The sequence below is a fragment of the Carassius gibelio genome, chromosome A9 (assembly GCF_023724105.1).
Source record: "Carassius gibelio isolate Cgi1373 ecotype wild population from Czech Republic chromosome A9, carGib1.2-hapl.c, whole genome shotgun sequence".
NCBI lineage: Eukaryota > Metazoa > Chordata > Actinopteri > Cypriniformes > Cyprinidae > Carassius > Carassius gibelio.
In genome coordinates, this window is record NC_068379.1 from 14,919,620 (window position 1) to 14,936,701 (window position 17,082).

General features: G+C 40.5%; 3 protein-coding genes across 3 annotated transcripts in view; 2 read left to right on the plus strand and 1 right to left on the minus strand.

Moving 5' to 3' along the window:
• The window catches only part of LOC128019708 (exportin-4), a 30,755-nt gene extending 18,138 nt beyond the window's left edge, over positions 1-12,617 (plus strand). Inside the window, exons 8-23 of the mRNA XM_052605851.1 lie at positions 1,822-1,979; positions 3,129-3,303; positions 4,112-4,288; positions 4,589-4,731; positions 4,808-4,953; positions 5,193-5,370; positions 7,481-7,640; positions 7,827-7,996; positions 9,212-9,386; positions 9,510-9,803; positions 9,947-10,127; positions 10,218-10,336; positions 10,454-10,584; positions 10,723-10,840; positions 11,205-11,297; positions 11,401-12,617. Coding sequence (XP_052461811.1) covers positions 1,822-1,979; positions 3,129-3,303; positions 4,112-4,288; positions 4,589-4,731; positions 4,808-4,953; positions 5,193-5,370; positions 7,481-7,640; positions 7,827-7,996; positions 9,212-9,386; positions 9,510-9,803; positions 9,947-10,127; positions 10,218-10,336; positions 10,454-10,584; positions 10,723-10,840; positions 11,205-11,297; positions 11,401-11,598 — 2,616 coding nt within the window. The 3' untranslated portion in view covers positions 11,599-12,617. The remainder of the gene's footprint in view (positions 1-1,821; positions 1,980-3,128; positions 3,304-4,111; positions 4,289-4,588; positions 4,732-4,807; positions 4,954-5,192; positions 5,371-7,480; positions 7,641-7,826; positions 7,997-9,211; positions 9,387-9,509; positions 9,804-9,946; positions 10,128-10,217; positions 10,337-10,453; positions 10,585-10,722; positions 10,841-11,204; positions 11,298-11,400) is intronic.
• An 87-nt stretch (positions 12,618-12,704) lies between these two features.
• LOC128019713 (EEF1A lysine methyltransferase 1) lies at positions 12,705-15,499 on the plus strand. Its single transcript, XM_052605862.1, has 5 exons — positions 12,705-12,837; positions 12,977-13,144; positions 13,255-13,337; positions 14,630-14,919; positions 15,027-15,499. Exons 2-5 carry the CDS (start codon positions 12,995-12,997, stop codon positions 15,155-15,157), a joined length of 654 nt encoding a protein of 217 aa, XP_052461822.1. The 5' UTR covers positions 12,705-12,837; positions 12,977-12,994; the 3' UTR covers positions 15,158-15,499.
• A 146-nt stretch (positions 15,500-15,645) lies between these two features.
• On the minus strand, positions 15,646-17,028 carry LOC128019714 (interleukin-17D-like). Its single transcript, XM_052605863.1, has 2 exons — positions 16,596-17,028; positions 15,646-16,098 (listed from the first exon to the last, which is right to left on the minus strand). The coding sequence occupies exons 1-2, from the start codon at positions 16,901-16,903 to the stop codon at positions 15,786-15,788; spliced, it is 621 nt and encodes a 206-aa protein (XP_052461823.1). The 5' UTR covers positions 16,904-17,028; the 3' UTR covers positions 15,646-15,785.
• Positions 17,029-17,082: the final 54 nt, after the last annotated feature.

Consider the following 17,082-nt stretch of genomic DNA (forward strand, 5'->3'; position numbering starts at 1 on the left):
TAAGGCTGTGCAATTGGGCAATTAGTTGAAAGGGGTGTGTTCAAAAAAATAGCAGTGTCTACCTTTGACTGTACAAACTCAAAACTATTTTGTACAAACATTTTTTTTTTCTGGGATTTAGCAATCCTGTGAATCACTAAACTAATATTTAGTTGTATGACCACAGTTTTTTAAAACTGCTTGACATCTGTGTGGCATGGAGTCAACCAACTTGTGGCACCTCTCAGCTGTTATTCCACTCCATGATTCTTTAACAACATTCCACAATTCATTCACATTTCTTGGTTTTGCTTCAGAAACAGCATTTTTGATATCACCCCACAAGTTCTCAATTGGATTAAGGTCTGGAGATTGGGCTGGCCACTCCATAACATTAATTTTGTTGGTTTGGAACCAAGACTTTGCCCGTTTACTAGTGTGTTTTGGGTCATTGTCTTGTTGAAACAACCATTTCAAGGGCATGTCCTCTTCAGCATAGGGCAACATGACCTCTTCAAGTATTTTACCATATGCAAACTGATCCATGATCCCTGGTATGCGATAAATAGGCCCAACACCATAGTAGGAGAAACATGCCCATATCATGATGCTTGCACCTCCATGCTTCACTGTCTTCACTGTGTACTGTGGCTTGAATTCAGAGTTTGGGGGTCGTCTCACAAACTGCCTGTGGCCCTTGGACCCAAAAAGAACAATTTTACTCTCATCAGTCCACAAAATGTTCCTCCATTTCTCTTTAGGCCAGTTGATGTGTTCTTTGGCAAATTGTAACCTCTTCTGCACATGCCTTTTTTTTAACAGAGGGACTTTGCGGGGGATTCTTGAAAATAGATTAGCTTCACACAGACGTCTTCTAACTGTCACAGTACTTACAGGTAACTCCAGACTGTCTTTGATCATCCTGGAGGTGATCATTGGCTGAGCCTTTGCCATTCTGGTTATTCTTCTATCCATTTTGATGGTTGTCTTCCATTTTCTTCCACGTCTCTCTGGTTTTGCTCTCCATTTTAAGGCATTGGAGACCATTTTAGCTGAACAGCCTATCATTTTTTGCACCTCTTTATAGGTTTTCCCCTCTCTAATCAACTTTTTAGTCAAAGTACGCTGTTCTTCTGAACAATGTCTTGAACGACCCATTTTCCTCAGCTTTCAAATGCATGTTCAACAAGTGTTGGCTTCATCCTTAAATAGGGGCCACCTGATTCACACCTGTTTCACACCTGTTTCTTCACAAAATTGATGACCTCAGTGATTGAATGCCACACTGCTATTTTTTTGAACACACCCCTTTCAACTAATTCAACTAATTGCCCAATTGCACAGCCTTAAGAGCGTGCATATCATGAATGCTGGGTCTCATTTGTTTTCTGAGAATCTACTGAACCTACTGGTAACTTGTTTGTCACGTAACAATAAAAAAAATACGAAAAACCTTGATTATTCTGGTTAGTCACATTGTACTGCTGTTATTTTGAACAATACTGTACCTACAGTCCCATTTACAGACTCCAGAACTGCCTCTTTTCTCTCTCATGCACTCATGATATGATATCATTTCTTCTGAGAATAAGGATTTCAGTCTGTTGGTGAGCTGCGTTGATGTTGGTTTAGAGAGTTGATCATGAAGTCTGTTTTAGGATATCTTGATCTTTATGTGGGATCATCAATGTTGCTAAGTCATTTGAAAGTTCTTGAGTTCATAGGAAAGTCGATAATCTGGTATCAGGCTTGCAGCTTTTATAATGCTCTTGAAAATAGGATTGTTTACGCCAGTGTAATGAGTTGAGTCAGAAATGACGTGTTTTTGTCTCTGTCTTGTAGGTGCACAGGAAAATCAGAGAGGACTCAGACATGGCTCAAGATTCCCTTCAGTGCCTGGCCCAGCTGGCCTCCATGCATGGCCCCATCTTCCCTGATGAGAACGCTCAGGTGACCTACCTGGCCCACCTGGTGGAGGGATTGCTCAGTATGATCAATGGGTGCGTTTCTCTGAAACGTTGTGTCATTCACTGTGTGCATGATATGCTTGTCATTCCCAAATGTATTGTTTTGTATTTAGATAACTGCATAGTAGTTGTCGAACAAAGGTGAACCTAATGAAAGCATGTCTAGGTAACGTTTCACCCTACAATCATTATAATTGATAAAATAATTTACATTTAGAATTTTTATTTTAGGACCAGTAATGAAATTTTACAGCAGTGCAAAACATATTAATGATCTTAAAAATATGCTTAATTCTCTAAGTAAAATGTAATTTATTTATTTATTTTTTTTTTTTGTTAAATATGGACCAGACATGTTCTTCACAGTGAGATCTTGCCATATAGCAGGGTTAGAAAATTACCAGGACAAGTCACAAATCTACAACCCAATTTATTTTTAAAATAGGGCGGGAAAAACCCTTGACGTGTATAGATAATAAACAAATAATATACTACTACTACTACTACTACTACGGTTTAAGTATTTCTTTATTTTATTTCTAGAATTAAATACTATTAGTTTAATTTACTAAACTTAAATGAGGAAAATGTGTGTTCATAATGGCCTCTTGAAAATACTTTCCAGGAGCCAGATATTATCTACTAGTAAATTAAATTTTTGACACTGTTGTACAACATGTATTGGTGGAGTCGTGTGTTAATACTCACAACCTAAATGCTCTGTAATGATGTCTCTGTGGCTTTAAATTACACACATTCTCTCATACACTGCTGTTTGGAATTTGAGAACAAGTAGATGAAGTAGGCGTAGTGAGTCGGGGTCTCTCCCCACTCCTCCCTCTCTCTGTTTCTGCCATTCTGTAATCACCTATTCCTGGAGCATTTTTCCAGTTGCATCATCGGAAAACCATGCGGCAGGTCCGCCAATCTGCGTGATTGAACTCTTCTGCTTACAATTTAAGTCCATCTGATATGGGTTAGAGGCGCAGTTGGGAGCATAAAGAAAGGCAGACCTCGAGTGCTCTTTCAGAACTAAAGGGGGTGGGGGGGAGCGTATTTTCCCAGAATCCAGGAAGTGTGCCAGCACAACAGCAGTTTGGTGATGTGGTTGAATTCTCTAAGTCTCCCTTTTAGAGCAGCTGAGGTATTTGTGCTGATAGATAAATATTTTCCCTGTGACAGGATCGAGATTGAAGACTCTGAGGCCGTAGGCATCTCCAGCATCATCAGTAACCTCATCAGCACATTTCCCCGAAGCGTTCTGACAGCTCTCCCAAACGAGCTCTTCGCCTCTTTCATTAACTGCCTCACACTGCTCACGTGCTCGTTTGGTCGCAGCGCCGCCCTGGAGGAGGTGGTGAGTACTGCATTTGTACCACAACCAGAGTAGCTGAGGGCTATGGATGTCAAACTCGTTATTCTTTTTTTATTTTTAAATATAGAGAACTGCTCTTTTGCAGCAGACTTTTTATTAGTGCTGCACGATTAATCTCTGCAATATCGCTACGCAATATCGCATCATAATCGCAGAAGAATCGCATGCGATTATGAACACAATATTGCATAGCTTTTCAGGGAACTACTGCTCTGTGTAGTAAGTGCCGCTCCATTTGAAAGCAGGTGATGGATATTTACTGCTAATCAAAGAACCGGCTTTGATGCATAGAAAGTTTAAAAGAACAGCTTTTGAGATAGAAATGCTTTGTAACATAATAAATGTTTTGCTTTCACTTTTGATCAATTTGATGCATCCTTGCAGAATAAAAATATCCTTCAAGCTCCAAACTCATGAACAGTAGTTTATATTAGTAAACTCCTTCGTGCCAAAGTAATGATTAAAAAATGTAAAAAAAAGTTTTCATTTAATTAAAAAATGTAAGTGTTCAGTTAATATAGGAGTATAATCTACACTAAAATTGGCAATCTGACATATGTTATTTATAAATGTCATTGTGTTATTAAATTATAATTATTATAGTTTAAGTACTATTACAATGTTATTATACTACAGTTTATGAGTTATTTAACATCAGAATAACAGAGTAATTTATACTTTAAAAAAATGGCAGGGCAAACACTTGTAGAATTTAGCATGTAATGTAGAAAGAAAGGATGTGTCATGGGACATGATTAGCGTGAAGTCACGTATATCTCTCTTCCTCTAGCTGGATAAGGATGACATGGTGTACATGGAGGCGTATGATAAGCTGCTGGAGTCCTGGCTGACGCTGGTGCAGGAGGACGAACACTTCCCTCGGGGCTGTTTTGTCCAGCCGGCCGTGCAGGTCTTCAACTCCTACATTCAGTGTCACCTCGCAGCTCCCGACGGCACGAGAAACCTGGTCAGAACAACTGCGTTTATCCACCTTCACATCCAAACGCATCTTTCTCACCATGATAAATCTGTTCTCTTAACATTGTCAAAATATCTCTGGCTTACCAATTTGTTGGTAAATTGTTGCTTTTCTTGTAAATTTTTTTTTTTTGGTTGACTTTGTGGTTTGCTTTTCATCTTATTTAAAATGGAAAAGCAAGAACCACAACAAATGTCTAAAACCGTTTTCCTTCAAACAATTGCCCGCCAGAGTAACCCAGCCACTCCAGCACATGGTTTCAGTCAAATGCATTATTTATCTTTTTAGACTGCAAATGGTGTCGCTTCTCATGAAGAGGAAGAAATAAACGAATTACAGGAGGACGACAGAGAGCTGTTCTCAGATCAGCTGGCCAGTATCGGCATGTTGGGCCGCATCGCTGCAGACCACTGTATACCTCTGCTCACAGGGTACAGACACACTAAGCACTTCAGAGAAACCGCTGTAATAACCACTGTGAGCCTTACATTTCTCATCTGTCTTCAGATTGTTGGAGGACCGAGTCACACGGCTTCACGGGCAACTCCAGAGACACCAACAGCACCTCATGGCCTCAGCAGACCCGGGGACGGTGGAACGGAAGGTCCTAGATGACCTTTACGAAGACATTCATTGGCTCATTTTAGTGTCAGGTCTGTGTCAGTCTTAAAAAGACATTCTGAATTGATTTCTCATTCTGTCCTGATTTTCTCACCTTCATGTCATTCGTTTTCACTCACAAATGCGAGTCGCATGTTTAACGTCACACCCTCTATAGAGGTTTCTTTCATCGAGGTCATTGTAATTCAGATGCGACTGGAGTTTATTATTATTTGGAGACCAGTCGAGTTGCTTTTTGTCATTTGTTCTGAAGTATTTGGTGTTTTCTCAGGTTACCTCTTGGCTGATGACCCTCAGGGTGAAACACCATTGATACCTTCAGAAGTGATGGAGTACTCTATCAAACACTCGACGGAGGTGGATATCAACACTACACTGCAGCTGCTCGGCTCTCCTGGAGAGAAGGCCACCTCCATCCCAGGATGCAACAGGACAGACTCTGTTATCAGGTAGAGAGTCCTCACAGTACACATGTGGCAGTGTGTCATTACTCTAAAGAAGATTCAGGTTTATTGGTAGTTATTAGCTATGGGATTTTTGATACATTATTATATGATTTCCTTTTTATTCAAGTTTTTCATGTAATATTATCTAGATTTTATCTTGGGTTTCTTTTCTTTTTTGCAACGCTCTTATAAGTAGACCAGACAGTTTCAAGCTGGTTCTGTGCACTCAGGGCATTGTGCTAGGATATAGACTCCTGTCTTGTGTAGCATCCTCAATGACTTTTGACAACCATGAAGGTGTAGGAGGAGTTTGAGAGAGGATGTTATTAACACAATTGAAAATGGTGGAAAATATAGTTGGGTGTTGTTGTTGTTGGCTTGAATTATCTGATTGTTTCGTTAAGTTATTCACAGAAATTTATGTGAAAGTTGATGCTAGAAATGTGATGAGGGTTTGAGAAATTGACCCAATATTTGATTAAAAAAACATTTGCAGTGGAAAAAACGAACAGTTCCTCTGTATCCACCTTTAGTCACACAGTTACCGTTTCCACAAAAATGGCAAAAAAGACTTCTTTCAAAAACCCTGCCGATCAAAAGAATTTGATTGGTAGTGTGTCTCTCTAACGTCTGGTCTGATAAATGCCTTTCTCCAGACATAGTGTTAATGATCAGCTTGTGAGCAGATTACCCAGCCAGCTGTTTGCTGATCATGCTGCCTACAGAAACAATGACTTGTTTAAAATGTATCACTCAGAACTGCTGCTGGAGAGTGCAGGCGTGGTGTAGAACAGGCCGTTTGATCTGCAGTTCGTTTGACCAGTGGGGAATGGCCTGGCACGTGCCCAGCTAGGCCTGCCACTCGAACAGCAGCCCTCAAGTGGCCCCTGCCTCGGCGCCAGCCAATGCTGCAGCACCACTCCCCACACATTATTCAATTAGAGCCAGGCCAGGTGCCGCTCAGAGCCCAGGGTCAGAGGGGAGCACTGGGGCCCGGAGGCCAGTGTGTGCTCAGAAGCTATTTCCAACTTGATTTTTTGATTGATTTTAGGTTGCTGTTTTCAGCTGTTCTTTTTTTTTTTTCATAATATATTTAAGCAGTAATAGGAAATATAAATAAAAATTAAATGTTTAAAATGTATAAAATTTTATATATAGCTAATAAAATTTTCATTTGTAAAGTTTGTGTTGTTAGTAGTAATAGTAGTATTTTAGTAATAAATATAAATATATAAATACACATTATTATTATTATTTTAAGTGAAGGGGAAGGAGCAGAATGTGGGCTGGAGTTGTTACATTTAAACACACAGATTTTTTTCTTTCTTTTTTTTCTTGGCATTTCCAAGCAGATATTTGATCTGATTCTAATCTGATTGGAATGGGATATAGACTGTGAATTTAATGAATAGTGTAATTGAAATGATGTAGAAGCTGTTTAAGCAGTTACTGGTCGGGTCTCATAGAGAACTAGTGGTATTGTCTGCAAAAATCTGCCTGTAATCTGATTTGGGCTCAGTGGATGGTGTTATTCCAGAACTCTGGCATGGGATCGAGGTGAGGATTGAAAGGACTCTGAGTTGATGGGTAAGGGGAGCGATGTGGAGGTCGGAGGATTTGGAGAGACCGTAGGCTGGTGAATGGGTGGGGGAAAGCGGGTAAACCATAGAGGATTTGGAAAGACAATGGGCCAAGGGATTATGTTTCCCAATAACAGGCACTGACCCCGCAGCTTCGAAATGTCAGTGTGGTTTTGTCTTTACAAACAATGTGAAACATTTAATGGTGCTGCACTCTGCGGGGCGCGTGGGATATCAGTCTTCCAGGATAGTAAGCTGCTGTAATACCTTTTTTGTGTCCTCTTTCTTTATGAGTGGAGGTATAAAGGAATGATAGCATTGATATTGTGGGCTTTTGTTGAGTTTCAGAGCATCTAGACAGAACCTGTATGAACTCTCTTCCATCCTTTCTGCCATTTCAGACCCTTGTTATTCTGAAGTACTCTCAGAATAGACTGTCAAATTCTATTTCAGATTGTTCTGCTGGCAGGAAATTGCCTTATACATATTCAGCTGGATTTGTATTTCCATTTCTCTACATCCCTCTGTCACAGGTTGTTATCGGCGGTGCTAAGAACCTCAGAAGTGGAATCTCGGGCTACACGAGCGAGCCTGACTGAGCTCCTGAGTCCTCAGATGGGCAAAGACATTGTCTGGTTTCTTCGGCGCTGGGCCAAGACATACCTGCTGGTGGATGAGAAACTCTACAGCCAAGTGAGTTAACAAAATGAGGTCAATCAGTCTGTGGAAACAGCCGGGGTGATGTCTGAATGAAGCCTCCAGTTTGTTTCTGTTTTGGCTCGGTTCGAAAACCTGGAACCTAACCTAGACATTTTTTAATGTGACTCTATTACTTCTGACTCTTCCTCTGAGCATTTGTCTTTTACTTCTCTCCCTCAGATCAGTATACCTCTCAGCACAGCATTTGGAGCGGACACAGAGGGAGCGCAGTGGATTGTGGGATATCTTTTGGAGAAAGTGATCAATAATCTGTCAGTGTGGAGCTCTGAGTCAGAGCTGGCTAATGATACTGTGGAGCTGCTGGTGACTCTGGTGGAGAAGAGAGAGAGGTTTGTGTCTGCTTGCTGTCTGTATAGCTTAATGCCCCACAGGGCAGCTGCTCACTGACAGGCTCAAGGAGTGATGTGTGCTAATGTCTTCATATACTGTCAGGTGATACAAGACCAAATGTTTTTAATCTCCCCGCCTGCTGGTGGAATTGTGCTATTGCATTGCAAAGTGATTTCTTAACTTACCATTGTGTAATGCTACATGAATAAATGTGAATTAACAGTAAATGGCACTGTATATCAGTGGGAATCTTTTTAGAAAGAAATATTGCATTAAGCAGTAGTGTCTGGCATTTGCTAACACTTAAGTTCATTCATAAAGGGATTTTTGTAAAGAATGCTGCTTTTTCCATCAAATGAAAGCATAGTGATTATGCTATGAAAGCACTATGAAAGTGATACATATGACTCAACAACTATATTCAGATTCTTCTGAAGTCATGTGATTGCTTCGTATAAGGAATAGACTGATGTTTAAAGGGTTAGTTTTTTTCTTCTGTGGAATAAAATACAATATTTTGAGGTGTATAGGTAACGCAAAAGTTACCTATTTAGTATTTAGTTACGTTCTTCAAAATCTTACTTTGTGTTCAGTGAATTTATTCAGGTTTGGAACAATTTGAGGGTAAACAAATGATTACAGAATATATATATATATTTAAATGTAATTTATTCCTATGAGGCAAAGCTAAATTTTCAGCATCATTACTCCAGTCTTCAGTGTCGCATGATCCTTCAGAAATCATTCTGATATGCTGATTTGATATTCAAGAAACATGTATTATTAGTGTTGAATTACAGTTTTTAAAGTTGTCCCTCTAAATAATTTTCTATAAAAAAATGCATAAAATAAAATAGAATTCCTTCACCAGTTCATAATAATTGCATTTATTTGAAATACAAATCCTTTGTAAGGTTATAATTTTCTTTACTGTCATATTTGATCAATTTACTGCATACTGAGTAAGTTTAAAACAAACAAAAAATATCTTACTGAACCAAAACTATTTGACTAGTTGTGCATGTTTAAACCTGGCAAATTCAAACTCTTGCAAGTTGCAGAAATGACAGTGATGCAACACATTTAAATGTCATTCAGGTCATATGAGCGATGGAAAGATGATTTCTTAGGAGAACGATTCCATTAAGTCTTCAGTAAAATATGAGGCTTGATCATCTGTGTTTATCTCAACTCTTTCCTCTCTCACGGTCCAGGGCGAACATCGTGGTGCAGTGTGAGAACTGGTGGAACTTGGCCAAGCAGTTTGCCAGTCGCAGCCCTCCTTTGCATATGCTGTCCAGCACAGTCCAGCGGACCCTGATGAAGGCCCTTGTCCTGGGCGGCTTTGCTCACATGGATTCTGATACCAAACAGCAATACTGGGCCGAGGTGAGAAACCAAATGATTATTGAGAAATATCTGGAAGGTCAAGCGTTGTTCTGAAGAGACCACAAAGCAGGGAAAAGTTAGAGTTTATGAAGCATGACCTCATTACTCTTGTCTGTGCTTCAGGTACTGCATCCCCTCCAGCAGCGCTTCCTCAACCTCATTAACCAGGAGAACTTTGCTCAGATCTGTCAAGAGGAAGCTGTGAAGCAGGAGATCGTTGCCACTCTGGAAGCTCTGTGTGGCATCGCTGAAGCGACGCAGATCGACAATGTGGCATCTCTCTTCAGCTTCCTCATGGACTTCCTGTCCAGCTGCATTGGCCTCATGGAGGTCTACAGAAACTCCCCAGAAACGGTCAACCTCATCATCGAGGTTTTTGTGGAAGTGGCCCACAAACAGATCTGCTACTTGGGCGAGGTGAGACATTAGAGCTTGCACTGATTCTTGATGTGTTCACACATTTTGGATGTAGCCTTCCATGCGTGGTATTTGTAGAAAAGACAGCACTCGTACTGCATCCTAAATATGTTTTTCAATGCACCACCTCTCTTTCTCCACAGACTAAGTCTATGAAACTGTATGAGGTGTGCTTGACGCTGCTGCAGGTTTACTCCAAGAACAATCTGGGTCGCAAGAGACTCGATGTAGCCGCAGAGGAGGACCAGTACCAGGACCTTCTGCTCATCATGGAGCTCCTCACCAACCTGCTCTCCAAAGAGTTCATCGACTTCAGTGACACCGGTATGAGCATTCGTTCATGGTTCATGTCATTTACATCATATATGTGAGCCTTTTCCTGAGAGATGAAGAATGTGTGTGTTTTGTGTGCAGATGAAGTGTTTCGTGGGCAGGAGCAGAGCTCTGGTGCTGGACGGCCCGTATCAGCTGCTGATGTTGTGCTGTATGGGGTTAATATTGTGCTGCCCCTCATGTCTCAGGACTTGCTTAAGGTAAAATTAGATTGAGATGTATTTTGAAAGTTTTTACATCGTTTCATATCAGCTCAGAAACTTGAAGTAAAAGGTGTTCTACTGTTCTTAAGTACGCTGTCTTTTTCTTCTACCCAGTTCCCTTCTCTGTGTAACCAGTACTATAAGCTCATCACCTTTATCTGTGAGATCTTCCCAGAGAAGATCCCTCAGCTGCCTGAGGAGCTCTTCAAAAGTCTCATGTGCTCCCTGGAGCTGGGCATGACCTCGTATCCTTGCTGTTTTTGTGTATACAGAAGACAGAGTTACGTTATTTAAAGTCTGCATATTGTGTTGGATGTAATTGTTGAGAGTTTTTGTTGTTGAATTATGGTGTCTAGGGTTTTTCCTTAACACACACGCTGCAGGATGAGCTCAGAGATCAGTCAGCTGTGTCTGGAGGCTTTATCCCCATTGGCTGAGCAGTGCGCCAAGACACAGGAAAAGGACACGCCCCTATTTATTGCCACACGACATTTCCTTAAAGTGAGTCACATGCTGTCTAAACCAACTGTTTTGGGTTTGTAACGGGCGATGTCTGTCTGAAAGTAATACTTTTTTCAAAAACAAGTCTTACTAACCCCAAATTTCTGAACAGTAGAGTACATAATACAACAATGAAAGAGAACATATCAGCACAAAAAAATAAACACATTTTACACTATATTTTCTCAAAATTCACAAAAAAAAAGTTTTTCTATTGACAAGGCAGACATAAAAGGTAAGTATGAATTGAGAGTTATTGGCTCAAACTAGCCTTCATTGTAATGTCATAGTCTGAGATTAATATACATGTATAATATGTTGATTGATAATGTACATTTCTCTGTCACTCTTTCTTCTCCCATAGCTGGTGTTTGACATGCTGGTGCTCCAGAAGCACAACACTGAGATGACCGTAGCAGCAGGAGAAGCGCTCTATACACTAGTGTGCCTTCACCAGGCACGTTTAATGCTTGCAGTATGAATTTGACCTGAAAGAGATGGATGATCTTATGTATTAGCAGCTGATTCAGTGTTTTAATAAGTGATGGTGTTTGTCTCAGGTGGAGTATTCAGAACTGGTGGAGACGCTGCTCTCGAATCAAAGGGACGCCGTGATCTACCAGCGGCTGGCGGACGCCTTCAACAGCCTCACTGCCAGCAGCACACCTCCTACCATGGACCGCAAACAGAAGGTGGCCTTCCTGAAGAGCCTGGAGGAGTTTGTTGCCAACGTGGGGGGGCTTCTGTGTGTCAAATAAGCCACTTCCTCCAGCAACTATCCACAACAGCGTCCCCTCTCCACTCCCTCTACCACTCAGAGAAGAGATGCTCAGCTCCTGCCGCACAGACCTGAGACGCCTCTGGGCCTTCTGACACACAGAGAGGAGAGAGAGGCTGGTGAAGTCCGAGAGGACAGGGGATGGCCGGCCGTGATCATCTCAGTCTGATCTGACCATTGTTTACCGACCACTGAGAGCCCCTCAGATGAACATTTGTGAAATGCAGAGGGGTAATCTTTCTTAAAACTGACCCCTGCCTTCCCCTTTTACACACAAACTCAGTCTTTTGCAGACGCTTCTTCTCGAGTGCCTTTGGTTCCTCACGGCTCAGATCCAGCGGTGTCTACAGTGACAGATAGAACCGTGTCGTACTGCTATCATCACGGTAGCTAAGATTGTGAGCTGTGGTTGCCATATTAATGAAAAAGCCTTTCACAATGAAACTTTAATTGCAGGAAGGCAATTTTGGAAAACCAAATCACTTTTGTGTTTAAGGGTGTATATATATTTTGAAAAAAAAAGACGAAAAAATGAAAGTGTTTAAAATGACTAAAAGGTTTTTATAAGATTATAGTTGACAGAATTTTTTTATTGTAACTTCAGTGGGGGGGGGGGGGGGGGTGAATTATTTTTTTTTGGATTGATTGTAGTTTTACTCTGTGTTTGATCATTTCGCCCTGATCGCAGCAGTTATCACTGAAAGAGTTCTCAACAAAAATTCATGTCAGACGAATTATGATGAATTTTTCATCACCTGATGTTCCTAATAATTAGTTTTTCTGAAATAACTTCAGCAAGGTTCCACTTAGACTAGCACATGCACACTCCGCCTCAGAGTTGCTGTAGCAATAAAATACCAAAAATTATGACCGAGGCATGTCAGTTGCTTTATTAAGGGCATTTAATGGTCTTTATTTCCATTGTTCAAAGCACTAATTGTTATTTTGGAATGTCTGAAATGATCTGTAAAGTGTATATAAACTTGCTATAAAAACGGACTCGTCTTTCTTGGTCTACATTTTCTCTGTTACTGTCTGAATGAAATGTCTGGTCTGTAAATATGATCGCGCGTTTCGATTGCTTTTGGGCTTTCGCGTGATTGTACTCCCTCGGCCACCGTAGTGCAAACACGTGTGAAGTTGTTTGCTACGTTCTGTTCCTCTGTTTTAAGCTTCTAAAATACCGTTTAAATACACACTGTAACGGTGTCGTTCATTGGTAAGTGTAAATACTGGTTTAAACCTAAGTTAGGTCTATATATAATATCGTTTGCGACCGTTAGCATCGTTAGTGAATTTGCGTTATGCCGTGTTATTCAGCATGCATCCCGTGGTTGACGTGTTCCCGTGTCATTTAGTGAAAAGGATCTGTTATCATGAGTGACTGTGAGGATGATGTGCCTCGGCTCTCCGCGGAGACCCTCGCAGCGCTGCACGAGTTTTACGCCGAGAGTGGAAGGACTGGACCGGAACAAAACTCCATCAAGACTGACAAGTTCAGTGTCGGTGCTGTAGAGGAAGACTGGGTACAGTGCATGTACTTGAAGTGCCTTGAGTGAAATGTTTATTGTTATACATTGTTGTATATATTAAGTGCGTAGTGAGATCAGTAAGCAGCTCGTGTTTCTGCACACAGCGCATGAGTCAGTTCTGGTACAGCGAAGACACGGCCGCACGGTTAGCAGAGGAAGTCATGCAGCAGGCTGGAGAACATGGCAGGTTGGTCTCGAGCGCATTTGGTCAGCTCTTACATGTGTGTGCAGTCGTTATAGCATGTGTAGAACAGAAGGTCAGCAGTGATGGGTGTTCATTTGTTGGCCCTGGCGGAGGTTACTCAATACACCAGCAGGAGGCGACAACTGATGGGTTTTTAATTGTGCGGCGACATAGTCGATCATAGTCATTGGAAAAACTCAAAAGATTAACATTTACATGTAATTGTTCTTATGTCTCATTAAATGGGAAAATATTCTTGAAATTTGACTGGCTGACTTCTATATATCAAAAGAGTATCAATAAAGATAAATGCACACACTACATTCACATAAGCACACATAGGATTCATACATGCACACACATAATTCATAAATACACACACAGGATACACAAATGCACACAAAAAATTTAAAAAGCACAGAAGATTCACAAATGCTTACAAAATTCAGAAATGCACACACAATTCAGAAATGCAAACAACATTTACAAATGCACTCAAGATTCACAAATGCACAGGACAAGATTCAGAAATGTATTTCTGATGCACACACACATATCTTGATTTACAAACTGCTTGCGGTCTGTGAACTTCACTGCATTTATCTTTATTGAGACTCTTTTGGCTCCATAGACTTCACCATTAATCTAAACGAGTCACAAGCGTTTTATTTTAGATTCAAAACAACCTGAAGTTTCTTTTCTTTTTTTTTTTTAATCTGATTGGCTTCAGTAAGCTATAGTTTAGACTAAAGAGAAAGTTTTTATAGTAACGTGATCCATTATATGTCAAATGATCAAGGGAATTTTGATTTCTCAGTTCATGTTTCATTGTTAAAAAAACAATAATGTTGTGTAATAATTTTTATAAAATTTTAAATAGATGTTTTATATTTGAATATTGTTTTGAATTTAATTTATTTCTGTGAAGACAAAGCTGAATCTCAGCATCATTACTCAAGTCTTTAGTGTCACACGATCCTTCAGAAATCATTATAATATACTGATTTGGTGCTCAATAATCACTTTTTCTTCACATCAATGTTAAAAACATTTGTGCTGATTAATATTTTTTTGCAAACCATGATTCATTCTTCTATGAACAGAAAATCCTAAAGAACAGCATTTATTTGAAATAGTAAAGACATTTACAGTGTTACAAAAGATTTATCTCATTTTTGATCTTGAAAAAAAAAAAAAATTAAATAATAATAATCTTACTGACCCCAATACATATTACCGCTCCATTATGTGTCCCCCCTTACCCTAAGGTTTTTTTGTTTTCTTTTTTCTTTTAGGATAGCTTGTATAAGTGCACCAAGTGTGTATCAGAAACTGAAACAGTTGGACTCCACGAGGTCGGACAGTGTGTCTGCTGTTTTGCTGGAGTTTGATCGACGTTTCGCAGCATATGGAGATGAGTTTGTGTTTTATGATTACAACAACCCTCTGTGTCTGCCTGAGGATCTCCTTCCTCAGAGCTTTGACATCGTCATCGCAGATCCTCCGTACCTCTCTGAAGAGTGTCTCGGCAAGGTGGCACTCACCATTAAATACCTCACGAAGGGAAAAATCCTGCTCTGCACAGGCAAGTGGAAATTAATATATATAATATATACACATATATAATGTTTCAGATTCTTAAAAAGTTTTTTTTTTTTATGTCTTATGTTCATCTTTGCCTTATTCTTTTAGGAGCTATTATGGAGGAGCCTGCTGGGAAACTTATGGATCTAAAGATATGCAGTTTTTTACCAAAACACAATCACAATCTGGCCAATGAGTTCCGCTGCTATGTGAACTATGAATCAAGCCTTCTCTCATGATAAAGGCTTTCAATCTGACAACATTTGAAGGTTTTTTTTTTTTTTTTTCATGAAACATCAGAAGGAACAATAAATACTCAGCAATGCACAGCAAGATCCAGATATTACAGCGGAGCATTTGGCCCTTCATCAGTTTTTGATTATGCTTTGGTTAACTTGTATTGTCAATTGCACACTCAACTTTCAGGCATAGAATTGAAGCAAACTATTTTAAATGTGTTTAAAAATGGCTGGAAGTGAAAGTTTGGAATGCATTTATATATAATATACAATACACTAGACTTGCGTTATCATTGTTGTTGGTGGTTTGAATAAAGTAATCAGGAGAACTGACAAAGTCAAGCTAAATAGTATGTCCTCTTGTACATGATCTCCATGCTTGCCTTTAACAGCAGCATTTCTAGTGATCTTCTGTATACTTGAAAACAGTTGAACTATATTAGGTTATCCAAAACCATGATGCTGACTGGCTTTTCCTCAAGTACTTTGGATTAGAAAATGTTTGTATCTTGGCACAGTAAGTTTTCCTTTTGCTTGGCACTGCAGACTAGAATCTGCAGCTGTGAGAGCAAGTTCTGAAGGAAAGAAGAAAACTGACAGAAAAAAAAAAGTCTAAAACTAAATCAGATTAGTTCTTTCTAAAGGTGCTGGGATTTTTAGATGAGACTCTTTTCACGCTTGGCTTGCTCTTCTGTGTTTTTCTGTCTCTTTCCAGCAGTGGCACACAAGTACAACCCACGGCGACGGACACGTAGCTCTCGGTGTAGGAGCGACGGCCCCCGACGCACGAGCCGGTCCGGCGCAGAATGACGGTCGGCGTGTACACCGGAGTGCTGCGGAAGCGGTCACTTTCCTCCCCGTTCGGTCCGGTCAGGCATCCCTTACACAAACAATACGCCTCAGGGAGATATCGAGGGTACCTCGCTGGATCATGAGAGATTCTGGGATCAGTAACAATAAAAAAAATATTTTATAATTACAGACAAAAAGGCGAGACATCTTACAAGACGTCGGGAACACATAATCGAACCGGTTCTTCAGAACTGAATCATTTTCATGACCGAAACCAAATCGATTCCTGATTGAATTATTCATTTGAGTCAGTTGCCTCAAATATGTCTGAATCAGACGCTACGGTTATTGAATTAATCTGATCTGCTAAAATCGCACTTCGCCATTTGGAAAGAATCCAAAAATTGTGGTAGCTTATTTTTGTCTATTTTTTATGACGTTATTCTTATACACGAGTAGCTTATTTTGTACGGTATTTTTATTTACTTATACGAACTAACTGTTAACATGTTTGTTTGTATTTTTATATAATATACAGTTAGGGTCCAGTTACTGGATTGCATTTATGCCGCCACTATGTCCGATAAAAACCCACTTCTAAACTCCTTTTATTTCCATCTTAGCCTTCAGGGTTTTGGAGTCTTACCTGTACGCCCACGGCGAGAGGCTGAGGAAGTTGACTGGGGGTCGTTGTCTGTCGCGCGCCAGGCGAGACGCTGATTGACAGGTCAGATTCTGTCGCTCTGGAAGGGCGAGCTGCAGGGTGTGATGAAACGCGTTGAGCACCCCAACGGACAGCCTCCCGAACATCTGCTCCAGAATCTCCTCTGGTAAGTCCAGGCATGAGCGAGTCCTCGGTGCTCTCCTGGACACCTTCAGTCCCCGTTCACCCGGCGCGCTCCCGCAGCACCACAGCAACACCAACACAAGCGTCGAAACACCTCGACCACGCATTTCAGTTTAAACCGAGTCTAAACGCGCTTTAAGGGGAGATTTCTGGGAAAGATGTATTCAAGTAACCTTTTGAGAGCTCTTAAATCGACCTCCAGAAACTGCCCAGTTGTTGCGTAAAGCTGTGTCTCATCCGCCGTCCCGTAAATGCGCTCAGGATACTTGACTCCAGATACTGGGCG

Coding starts and splice junctions, on each gene's coding strand:
- LOC128019713 (XM_052605862.1), top strand. CDS start 12,995: ATGAGTGACTGTGAGGATGATGTGCCTCGGCTCTCCGCGGAGACCCTC. Junction 13,145..13,254: donor GTGCTGTAGAGGAAGACTGG/GTACAGTGCATG, acceptor TTCTGCACACAG/CGCATGAGTCAGTTCTGGTA. Junction 13,338..14,629: donor CAGGCTGGAGAACATGGCAG/GTTGGTCTCGAG, acceptor TTTTTCTTTTAG/GATAGCTTGTATAAGTGCAC.
- LOC128019714 (XM_052605863.1), bottom strand. CDS start 16,903: ATGCGTGGTCGAGGTGTTTCGACGCTTGTGTTGGTGTTGCTGTGGTGC. Junction 16,099..16,595: donor CTCTCGCCGTGGGCGTACAG/GTAAGACTCCAA, acceptor TACTGATCCCAG/AATCTCTCATGATCCAGCGA.